Genomic DNA, 12,527 nt, shown 5'->3' on the forward strand with positions numbered 1-12,527 from the left:
TTTGCGTACACGCGTGTGTGTTTTTTCTTTTAAATCAGCCGTGATAGGCTACTTAAACATTTACGCAGCCTATCACGGCTGACTGCAGGGACACAAACGGTGGCGGCTATGGCCACCTCCATTTGCGTCCCTGCTAGCCAGCGGCCGGATGTCCGGCCGCTGGCAGAGCTGGCCGGCGGCTCCGCAGAATCCCTGCAGAGCAGAGCCGGCCGGCCAGAATTTCGGGGGGAGGGACAGAGCGCCTCCCCCCCACCACGAATGTCAACCTTAGAAAAGTTAAGTGACTTTTGTACATCCCTAGAAGACATCCTCCCTGAATCCCAAAATGGCTTCCACCCTTCCAGGGGGACAGTGGATATGATCTTCACCACACGACAGCTCCAAGAAAAATGCAGGGAGCAAAACCAACCCCTGTGCATGGCATTTATTGATCTGACTAAGGCCTTCGACACTGTAAATCATACTGCTCTCTGGACCATCCTTCTGAAATCTGGATGCCCTAATAAATTTTTGAACATCTTGCAGCTCCTCCATGACAACATGACAGCAACAATCTTGAATAACAATGGCTCTCAAAGTGATCCATTCAAAGTGGGATCAGGCATTAAACAGGGATGCATCATTGCTCTAACCTTATTCGCTATCTTCATCGCTATGATTCTACACCTTGTTGAACGGAAACTTCCCATTGGTGTAGAAATCATATATTGAACAGATGGAAAACTTTTTAATCTCAGTAGGCTGAAAGCAAAAAGTAAGGTAATTACAACCTCTGTCATAGAACTTCAATATGCTGATGATAACATAATCTGCCCACATTCAGAGGAAAATCTCCAAACTATCCTAAACATCTTCACAGAAGCATATGAAAAGTTCAGCCTCTCGCTTAACATCAAAAAAAACCAAAGTGCTTTACCAGTAAGCACAAACCAACCCCTCTGTAGCACCATCAATCCAGCTTAACGGTGTGATGCTGGAAAATGTTGATCACTTTTCTTATCTTGGCAGCCATCTCTCCACAAATGCCGACATCGATGCTGAAATTCAGCATCGCCTGACCTCTGCGACTGTAGCATTCTCCCAAATGAAGCATAGAGTGTTCGAGGATTGGGACATTCGCAGGGAGACCAAAATGCTTGTTTACAAAGGCATTGTACTACCAACCTTACTGTACACCTGTGAAACATGGACCGTCTACAAACACCACTACCAACTTCTTGAAAGATTTCACCAATGCTGCCTCCAAAAAATTCTGCAAATTACTTGGGAGGACAGACGGACTAATGTGAGCATACTGGAAGAAGCAAAGACCACCAGCATTGAAACAATGATTCTCCAACATCAACTTCGCTGGATCGGCCATGTTGTTCGAATGCCTGATTATCGTCTTCCAAAGCAGTTACTCTATTCCCAACTTATGAATGGAAAACGGAATATTGGTGGACAGCAAAAGAGATTTAAAGATGTTCTTAAAGCTAATCTTAAAAAATGTAACATAAGCATTGAGAACTGGGAAACTCTAACTCATAAGCATTCCAACTGGAGGTCAGCCTATATTAAAGGCGCTATGGACTTTGAAGAAGCACGAGTACAGAGCGAAAGGGAGAAACGAGCTCAGCGGAAGGCACGTCAAGCAAACCCTCACCGTGACCGCCTTCCACCTGGAAACTTATGTCCTCACTGTGGGAGGCTGTGTAGATCCAAAATCGGCCTTTACAGCCACCTGCAGACCCACTGCTAGAGATTAATGTGTTGAATGACCTATCTTCTATGAATCTGTCTAATCTTTTTAAAGAGTTATCTATAGAGACTCTATCTTTGGAAGACAATCTTACTCGGTCACGAGTGATGGCCGTGATGATTACACTTTTTCATCTGTGTGAACATTTATATGCATTTTGTACACATTTCCCCCCAATTTATGCAGTTTTGCAAGCAATTTCCCTGAAGATATGCCATTTTTGTACACTATTTCCCCAAATGTATGCATGTTTGTATGCAGTTTCTGACAGGAGAACTACATTACAACATTCGCAGCAGTGCGTAAAACAAAGGATAATTGCATTCTAGTTCACCTACTAGTTCAGGATGTGCAAATTTGGTCAATTTATATTAAATTGCGAAACATGCAAATTTGTGCCTCCATCTCTGTCACACCTCTTCAGGGGCTTTTCAGCTATTTCCTTCCAGTGGCAGCCTCCTGTCCCTCCCTGAAAAACTACCCGAAAAAGATTACAGGTCTGTCAGGAATGGCATTCTTTGAGGTGTGAGGACCTACTGTTAGAAGGCAATAATCGGCAGCTCACCATATGCATGGGTGTCTTTGGATCCCAGCCTGGTGTGAGATATCCCATGCAGCCACAAAGTTCCAAACCCTGCCATAGCTTCCCCAATAATTTTAATGGATTTGTGCATGCATTCCTTTCAAGCCACAGGTTGGCTGCTTCTACTGAAATGAATGAGGACAGCAACACACTCAAGAGCTCTGTGTATGCACCAGGTACATCTGAAACTCTGAATAAGAACAATAAAGTCAACAACGTTGAATATGTTAAATAAGTTACATACCTGTTGGCTTTATCCCAGCAATTCTACTGAAGGGGGTGCATTTTCTACCTTTCTGCATTTTTTTCTCTCTATAACTTTTACCCAATATTGTGTCATCCCATATATTCACCCTAGGTGGAGAGAGATCACAAAACAAAATGAACAGGACATGACTTGGTTTGATTAATATTTTGTCCGAAATGTTCTTCTGTGTAAAGGAGCATGACTTTTAAAGATGCATCCACCGTTTATAGTTAAAGGATAATAGAGTGGTAGGATTAGAGGCCAAATTGAACATTTACCCTGAAGTGGAGTTCACTCTCTATTCTTCTCAGTTCGTTCAACAGGGCTGAACAAATCAGATGACTGAATGAAATGAAGCAACAAAACAAAATACTTCATAATGCCAGTTCTGAGATTCGTATCACAGCCAATCAGAAGTCCTCGGGATAAAGAGTTACATCTCTCAAAATGGCATATCATTCTGTAACGCATCCTAAAGCTAATGGTAATGTAGGGGATGTTTTTTTAAAAAAAATCAAGAAAGAGTAATAAAAGAGGCTCCTGTTTATTTGAATATTTTTGCTGGTCTGTGACAGTAATCCTATGCACATTTACTTGCAAGTTAGTCTTCAATGGTTTCAATGGGGCTTACTCCCAGAAAAATGTGTATGATATTGCAGTTTTAATTAGGTGTTTAATCAACTAACAAAGAGATCCTATGGCTCCGCAGATACCATCTGAGGAGCCATAGGATGGTGCAAGTTCCCACTCCTGGGGCCACGACATGGGGACTGTTGAGAATATTGCAACCTCACCTGCAAGTCACTGGAAGGGGACAGTGTTGCAGTTAGTTAATTCATGGAAATTTTGACCACAGCTCCCTTAGGATTTCTACAGCCTACAGTGTGGCTTCCTGTGATTTCCTCCTTTTGCTCGTCCCCTTCCTTCCCCCCTCTTTCTCTGACCTTCACCAGCACATGTGTTTCCTCTCACTCCGGCCTGTGTAATGGAACGCAGCATGGACTGAACAAACTTCTTTTGAAACTCTACGCTGTGTAGGGATGGCGGAGAATTCTGCCACGGACTCCAATAAGGCCAGATTCTAAAGAATCCCCCCCCCTCGGGTCCATGGTGGAAGACTTACCTCTGCTTTCCCACAGAATCCTCTTTGGCCGGACCTCCGGCTCTGGATTCCCAGCCATACGGCCACCATGCCGTATCGCTGGCTGAAGAGGACTGACTGCAGACACAAATGGCTTCCAGGATGTCATTTGAGGCTGTAAAGGCCGTAGTTTAAAGTAAATGCAGCCGTAAATGGCTGCATTTACCTTAAACTAAGGCCTTTACGGCCGCAAATGGCATCCTGAACGCCATTTGTGTCCGTGCTTTTCATTCACGCGATAAGCTACACAAATATTTGCGTAGCCTATCACATAAAAGCAGGGACACAAATGGCGTCTTTTTGGCATCTTAAATGGCATCTTAAATGATGCTTTTACATGATAGGCTATGCAAATATTTGCGTAGCCTATCATGTGAATGAAAAGCATTGGACGCAAATGGTGTCCAGGATGCCATTTGCAGCCGTAAAGGCCTTAGTTTAAGGTAAATGCAGCCATTTACAGCTGCATTTACCTTAAACTAAGGCCTTTACGGACGCAAATGGCATCCTGGATGCCATTTGTGTCCGAAGTCAGTCCCCTTCAGCCAGCAATATGGCATGGCGGCCATATCGCAGGCAATCTGGAGCCGGAGGTCCGGCTGAAGAGGTTTCCGGGCGGAGACGGGGGTAAGTCTTTCACCACGGACTCCGGGGGGGGGGCGGATTCTTTAGATCCATACATCTCTCTGTTATTCATCCCGGCCACTTGAAGGTAGGTCTGTTGGTGGGCTCAGCAGCCCGCCTACAAGTAAATAACATAATCAGAGGAATGGGAGGCTGTAAAAGCCTTCACCCTCCTCCCACCCTGCCTGGCTCTTGTCAGCAGGGCATTGGATAGATGGAGGTGTCCTGCTGACGAGGGCCAGGCAGGGTGGGAGGAGGGTGAAGGCTTTTACAGCATGGGATTATTATTATTATTATTATTATTATTATTATTATTATTATTATTATATCCTGCCTTTTTCCCAATACTGGGACTCAAGGAGGCCTTACAATGTTAAAACTGCTACAATTAAAACCTATCAATAGAAATATAAATACAACTGTATAAAAGTTAAAAATATAAATCATCAATATTAAAATTGTAAAGATATTAAAACATTAAAAGACAACCACAACAACAAAAATAATATCTATACGTCGCATTTTCCCAGGTCCAGACTAGTTATCCCCAAAGGCCTGCTGGAATAAAAAAGTTTTTGCATGCCTATGAAAACATATCAAGGAGGGTGCCACTTTCGCCTCCCTGGGAAGGGAGTTCCAGAGCCTTGGGGCAGCCACCAAGAAGGCCCTCTCCCGCGTTCCCACCAGGCGTGCCTGTGATGATGGCAGGATGGCGAGAAGGGCTTCCCCTGAAGATCTCAGGGCACGAGTAGGCTCATAAGGGAGAATACGGTCTTTCAGATAACCTGGACCCGAGCTGTATAGGCTCGGGTCCAGGTTATAACTAGCACTTTGAATTGTGCCCAGAAACAGACTGGGAGCCAGTGAAGCTGTTTTAACACGGACAGAGTAGTTAACAGAGTAGTTGTATGCTCCCTGTAACCAGCCCCAGTCAGCAGTCTGGCCGCAGTTCTTTGAACAGGCTGAAGTTTCCAAACACTCTTCTGAGGCAGCCGCACGTAGAGCACGTTGCAGTAATCCAAATGGGATGTAACTAAGGCATGTGTCACTGTGGCCAAGTCAGACATCTCAAGGAATGGATGCAGCTGGCGCACTGGCTTTAACTGTGCAAATGCACTAAAATGCAAATACAGTGTAACTCCATCCAGCACAAGCTGTATCCCTATTCCCTGATCTACCTTTCAACTGACCAGGAGCACCTCTGTCTTGTCTGGATTAAGCTTCAATTTGTTTGCCCTCATCCAGTCCATTACTGCCAAAAGACACCAGAACCCCAACAGCTTCCTTGGAATTAGATGGAAAGGAAAAGTAGAGTTGGGTGTCATCAGCGTACTGGTGACACCGAACCCCAAAATCTGGACAACTTCTCCCAGTGGTTTCATGTATATGTTAAATAGCGTGGGGGACAAAACAGAACCCTGAGGGACTCCACAAGCCAATGGCCAGGGAGTCCAACAGGATTCCCCTTTCACCACCTTCTGGGTCCGCCCCTCCAAGAAGGAATGGAGCCACTGTAAAACAGTGCCTCCAAGTCCCATCCCAGCGAGGCAGCCCAGAAGGATACCATGGTTGATGGTATCGAAAGCCACTGAGAGGTCCAGCAGAACCAACAGGGACACACTCCCCCAGTCTAGTTCCTGGCATAGGTCATCCACCATGGTGACCAAAGCTGTTTCTGTCCCATAACCAGGTCTGAGGCCAGATTGAAATGGATCTAGATAATTTGTCTCATCCAGGAATCTCCAGAGTTGGGAGGCCACCACGCGCTCCAATATCTTCCCCAGAAATGGAATATTGGACACTGGCCGATAATTATCCAATGTAGTGGGGTTCAGGGAGGCTTTTTTAACAAAGGCCTCACCACTGCCTCCTTCAAGCAGGCTGGAATTCTGCCTTGCCTAAGGGAGGCATTAACCACTCCACATACCCACTCAGCCAGTCCAACTCTGGCTGCTTTTATGAGCCAGGAAGGGCAAGGATCTAGAACACACGTGGTGGCTCTCACCTCTCCAAGGATCTTGTCCACATCCTCAGGCTGTACAAATTGAAAAGTATCCAACAACACTGGACAAGCAGGGGCCAAAGTTATATCCTCTGGGTCTGTAGCAACTATAGCATCCAAGTCAGAGCGGATCCGAGTGATTTTGTCTGCAAAGTGCTGAGCAAATTGTTCACAATGGGCTGTCAAGGGGTTTAAATTATCCTCTTGCAGGCTAGCATGTAAAAGACCCCTAACCACTCGAAACAGCTCTGCTGGATGGCTCTTTGCAGATGCAGTAGTGGCAGAAAAAAATATTTTCTTTGCTGCCCGTATTGCCACAGAGTAGGCCTTCAAATTGGCTCTAGCCCGTGTTTGATCGGATTCACTCCAAGTTTTCTGCCAACGTCACTCCAGTCGTCTTCTCACTCGTTTCATCACTGCCAGCTCCCTAGAAAACCAGGGTGCTGGTGCAGCTCCACTTCGTGAGAGAGGATGCTCAGGAGCCATTGTGTCCATGGCCCTGGTCATTTCTCCATTCCAGAGATCGGCCAGGGCTTCGACAGAATCGCCTGCCGAAGCAACAGGAAAATCCCCAAGAGCCATCAGGAAACCATTCGGATCCATCAGCCTCCTGGGGCGGACCATCTTAATCGGCCCTCCACCCCTGCAGAGGTTCCGAGTGCCAGCAAGTCTAAACCCCACCAGCTAATTATCTGTCCATGACAACGGAACTATAGAGAGTTCCTCCACACTCAGATCACTATCACCCCATCCAGCACAGAAAACGAGGTCCAGAGTGTGCCCAGCAGCATGGGTGGGGCCAGATACCTTCTGGGACAGACCCATGGTTGTCATGGCAGACATGAAGTCCTGAGCCACTCCCAACAGGGCAGCCTCAGCATGGATGTTGAAATCCCCCAGCACAACAAGCCAAGGGGTCTCCAACACCAACCCTGAGATTGCTCTCCATCTATTGCTTGCTCAATATTGCTCTCCATCTATCGATTGCTCTCCATCTCCATCTATCAAGAGCACAATCCATAGGATTGTGTTCTAAATCTTTTGTTGATTAGTATGTCAGACAACTTTGAATTGATGGGCCATGTCTTAAGGGTACATCTGCTTCTTTTTGGCTTTGGTAATTTTTTAATTTTAAAAAAGTATCCACATTTTACAGTAGCTCAATAATGAAAAGCATCCACATCATACAATAACTCAATAACCCATAATGATCCAAGAGCATGGAGGGAGCAATCTTATCGGGATAGTTGGCTGCCTCCGAACTTGGAGGTGACTACCTATCCAAGGCAGGGCTGGCGGAGGACGGAGGGGATCTTCTCCTCCACGCTCCAGCCACCCTGCATTTGTGGCTACTGGCTAGATGGCCGATTTCGCTCCAGCACTTCCACACTCCTAGCCCCTCCCAGCCCCTGGGAATGCCCCCTTTTTGGTTGTCCAAAATGTCTTTGAGGAGTACTTTAAGAAGTCTGCAGATTGCCAGACTCTGCTGCTGTAAAGGAAGGGAGGGGGCTGTAGCTGAGTGGGAGGGCACCTCCTTTGCATGCCAAAGTCCCAGGTTTGATCCCCATCATCTCCAGGTAGGGCTAGGAAAGATTCCCACCTAAAACCCTGGAGAGTGGTTGAGTTGACAAGAATGGGCTGGATGGACCAATGTACTGACTCAGTAAAAGGCAGCTTCCTATGTTCCTATGGAGGCAGAGGAAGCCAGTTTGTAACCAGCAAGAAGACGCCTGGCAGTTTATTTACTGAAAAACATGATATCCCAGTTCTCATCACAGGCCTCAGCTCACAGTTACAAAGTTCAAAACAAATTAAACCACTGGACTCTTTTGGGGGTGGTGCCCACCAAGGTGCCCTACCCATCCCACTTATTTTTAATTAATACATTGTCTTACCAGCCACTGGGATTGCTGTGAAATAGGTTTCAGTCTGTGCTGAAAACTTTGGATTCAAAGGAGTTGTTTAGTGTACTGGGGGTCAGACCCCACCTCTCCCTTGTACTCAGTCTTTGGGGAAGGTTGCTTGTGCTTTGCCACCCATTGGAGCCATTTTGTGGTGGTGCCCAGGACTTTTTTCAAATTGCCAAATGTGCTCAGGACCCAAGAAGGATGCCTACCCCTGATCTCAGCAGTGCAGTTGAAAAAGCCCTGTGTCACATTGCCAGCCACCAAACGTCAGACAGTAGGGAACATTCGTTGTTAGCAGTTAACAAGATAACAGAGTGATAAGATGAGAATCCAAATGGAATGTTTCCCCTGACAATCTACAGGGTGCCAGATGTCATAACAGAGCAACCAAGCAGATTCATACAAATGTAGTTGGCTCCTGAGATACCCCCATCCCAGTTCATTTAAAACCAGCCATTTGAGCTGAGTTCAGAAGCAGATTAACAACCAGTGCAGACTGAATAGACCAGGGTGATATGATCAGGCACTGCGGGTAGGAGTCTGGCTACTATGGGCAAAATCCAACATAAGTCCTATGTAGAGTAGACCCATTGGAATGAATGGGACTTCAGTTAGTCATGACTAACTTAGGTTCCATTCATTTCAATGGGTTTACTTTACATAGGACTTATGTTGGATTTTACCTTATGTTTGGAACCAGATGAAATTTCTGGATGCTTTTCAAAGACCCATGTAGAGTGTGTTACAATAACCCAGCCAATAATCCAGCCTGGATATAACTGAGGCATGAATGACCATTGCTCAGACCAGTGAGCAAGTCTGAGCCAGAAAGTTTTTATAGAGCTGAAGGAGTATCCTCTGTGCTACTCTGCCTATTGGACACAAAAGTCATCCTTGGCAGGTCTCCCTGTAGTTCTCTCCTTTAGCCAGAGCTAGGTGGAGGCACATTACCCACCTAACATCTCTCAGGTCAGACCCAGCTTCAGGTTTCTGAGGGTTCTTGGTCAAGACCCTCAATGGGCCCCCATGTTTAGTGAGTCTATCTTCTCACCATCATTGTCACAAGCTGCTATTGTTCCTCATCCTCTTTCTCATTGTTGCTACCGCTTGCTTGCTTGACAGTCCATTCCCTACCAGTGAATTAGCAGGCAGTGGCATCTACTGCTCCTCCTACTCACCGTCACTGTTGTCTGGGCCAGAGCAAGAGGAGGCAAGCCAAGCCAGTGAAGAGGACAAGCAACTCCAGGGCCTCTTGTCAGCAGGACCCTGCAGGGTTCTGTGCCCTCAGCAGGTACCCAGCCATGCCTACCTTTGCTGGTGGCCCTGCCTAAGATCACCAGTTCAAAATCTATTGAGGACTTCAGTCTCAAGGCCAAGCGACACAGAGCTCAAATGGATATATAAGAGTAGCCAGACCACTCTTTATTTGCATGAAAATTCACATCCATTCAGGCTGAGCAGGAAAAGAGAAGCAATTTATAATGTTATTGCCATCTGCTCCACAAGTGGTTTTCCCCCTGCAGAGTTTTAGGCAAGTGTTTGCCCTTGCAAACATACTTTCAGAACCCTCAAGTGGGAAAGGCCATGGGTGGAGCAATTTGAAACAGCGGGACAACAAGTGGGAAAAGGGTTATGCCCTGCCCTTCACGTCTTCTTCACTAACAATTGCCAGAAGCAATTCTACTAGTTTTGAAAGCTTCTCATGTTAATGAAAGAGCCACCAGACTACCATGACTGCAATGTGTGGGTTGATCCTGACTTAGACATTAAGAATATAAGAAGAGCCATGCTGAATCAGACCAAAGCCCTGTCTGAGGGGTCCCCAATGTGGTGCCCATGGGCACCATGGCACCCGCGTGGGTGTTCAATGGCACCCACAAAGCTCTGCACTTCCTGCCACCTTCAAACATTTATTTTTAATCTAAAAAAGACCTTTAAAGACATTATGGTGCCAGGTTCTTCTTCCTGTTTCTGAACCTGGTGCTGATCAGAAGTCCAGTGGGCAGGAAGTGAAGGAAATAATTCCTTCCTGGCCACACCCAGTCTCCTTCTGTCCACAGAGACAGTTCCCTTTGCTCTCTCTCCCTCTCCCTCTCTCGCTCGCTCTCTCCACTCCCAGCCTCTAGCCTTGCTATTTCTCTCTACTCTCTAACCTTTCCTCACTATTTCTCTCCATTCCTCTTCCCTAGCCTTCTTCTTTCTCTCCCTTCCTAGATCCTAACTTTGCTCTTTGTTTCCCACTCACCCCTTTATCTTGCTGTTTCTTTCCACTCCCAGCCTTGCTATTTCTCTCCCCCAACCCCTTTCCTCATTATTTCTCTCCCTTCCCCTACCTTAGCCTTCTTTCTCTCCCCTCCTAGCCCCTAGCCTCGCTATTTTATACACACACACACACACACCTCTTTACCTCACTGTTTCTCCCCCTCCTAGCCCCTAGCCTCGTTCTTTCTCTTCCCTCTATTCTTTCTCTTCCCTCTATTGCTTTGCCTTTTTATTTCTCCCTCTCTCCAAAACTCTAACCTCACTATTCCTCCCACACACACACATCTCTTTTGACTAGCCAGGCCCCACAGCAGCCATTATGTGACTGATCACATCCTCCATGTTTCTCAAATTCCCAAATGTGCCCATGGGTCCAAAAAGGTTGGAGACCCCAGGCCTATCTAGTTTAGCATCCTGTTTCCCGCAGTGGCCAATGGGATGCCTGTTGGAGGCCCACAAGCAGGACATGAATGTGACAGCACCTTCCACTCATGTTCCCCAGCAACTGGAATACAGAGGCATACTGCCTCTGATAGTGGAGATAATATATAGCCACCATGACTAGTAACCATTTATAGCCTTGTCCTCCATGAATTTGTCTAATCCTCTTTTAAAGCCATCAGAATTGAGGGGCATCAATATATCTTACGGTAGCTTTTTACATAGTTATAGTCTGTCTATCATCTATCTATCTATCTATCTATCTATCATCTATCTAATATCTATAAAAGAGCTAAATCTCAAAATTACTTATTTATTTATTGCAGTTATATCCCGCCTTTTTTCCTCTTGCAAGGAACCCAAGGCGACTTACATTATCCTCTTCCTCTCCACTTTATCCTCACAACAACCTTGTGAGGTGGGTTGGGCTGAGAGTGTGTGACTGGCCCAAAGTCACCCAGTGAGCTTCCATGGCCGAGTGGGGACTAGAACCCGGATCTCCCAGCTCCCAGTCCAACACTCTTGCCACTATACCACACTGGCTCTCCTAAAATCTGCTAGGAAATTCTGTTTGGATTTTTTTTTTTTAAGGTACAGGTGTCCACTCTCAGCTATTATGTTCAGCTGAGCTACAAACAGAAACAAATTTATTGAATGGATGGATGGATGGGTGGGTGGAAACTTAGCAAATTTAGCTCCAGCCTCATTGCAACATGTTGTGCTAATATGCTTCTTACAATGCTCTCTAAACCTAAATAGAGTTAAAATATAACACATGAGCTAATTATATAACGTATAATTAAATGTATAACATGTATTAAAAAAATCTGGAGTCTATTTATAGTAGGGTGTATATTTTCACACTTTTGCACTTTAAAAGCTTCCACTGTTTTCTTGGTACACTTGAAATAGCAACTGCAGTCACCACATTCAGGGCTCCTCATATGAGGAAGGATTATGACATTTGGGGCTTTGTAGTTTAGAAAAAAAGTGAGTACAGGAGACATGACAGAGGGGTGCAAAATTATGCATGGTGTGGAGAAAGTAGATAGGGAGAGTTTTTCTCCCTCCCTCATAATACTAGAACCTGGGGTCATCCCGTGAAACTGAATGGTGAAAGATTTAGGGCAGAAAGAAGGAAGTACTTCACACAGTGCATAGTTAAACTATAGAATTCACTACCACAAGATGTAGTGATGGCCACCATCTTGGATGGCTTTAAAAGGGGATTAAACAAGTCCATGGAGAATAAGGCTATCAATAGATACTAGTCCTGATCTCTATGTATTACCTCCAGTATCGGAGGCAGTATGCCTCTGCATATGAGTTGCTGGGGTACATGAGCGGGAGGCTGCCATTGTGCTCATAGGTTTTTGGTCTGATTCAGCATAGCTCTTCTGACATTGTTCTGATGCAAAATGGTGGCCAAGCAGCCAACACAGTTGCTGCTGTCATTGCAACTGTGTGTGTGTGTGGGGGGGGTGGCTTAGGAAAAAAGAAAAGTTGTGCTACTGTCACTGCTGATGCTGAGCCCCACTCCCGAGAAATTGTTGGAGAATTTGTCCTTCCCTTGGAGAAA

At 45.8% G+C, this 12,527-nt stretch overlaps 1 protein-coding gene across 1 annotated transcript in view; it reads right to left on the minus strand.

Moving 5' to 3' along the window:
* The window catches only part of WDR49 (WD repeat domain 49), a 275,211-nt gene that overhangs the window by 99,782 nt on the left and 162,902 nt on the right, over positions 1 to 12,527 (minus strand). Inside the window, exon 16 of the mRNA XM_084847441.1 lies at positions 2,569 to 2,678. Within this exon, the coding sequence (XP_084703567.1) occupies positions 2,569 to 2,678 (110 nt within the window). The remainder of the gene's footprint in view (positions 1 to 2,568; positions 2,679 to 12,527) is intronic.

Source organism: Heloderma suspectum, chromosome 3, assembly GCF_057233095.1.
Source record: "Heloderma suspectum isolate Gila_16-S chromosome 3, 16-S_ref, whole genome shotgun sequence".
NCBI lineage: Eukaryota > Metazoa > Chordata > Lepidosauria > Squamata > Helodermatidae > Heloderma > Heloderma suspectum.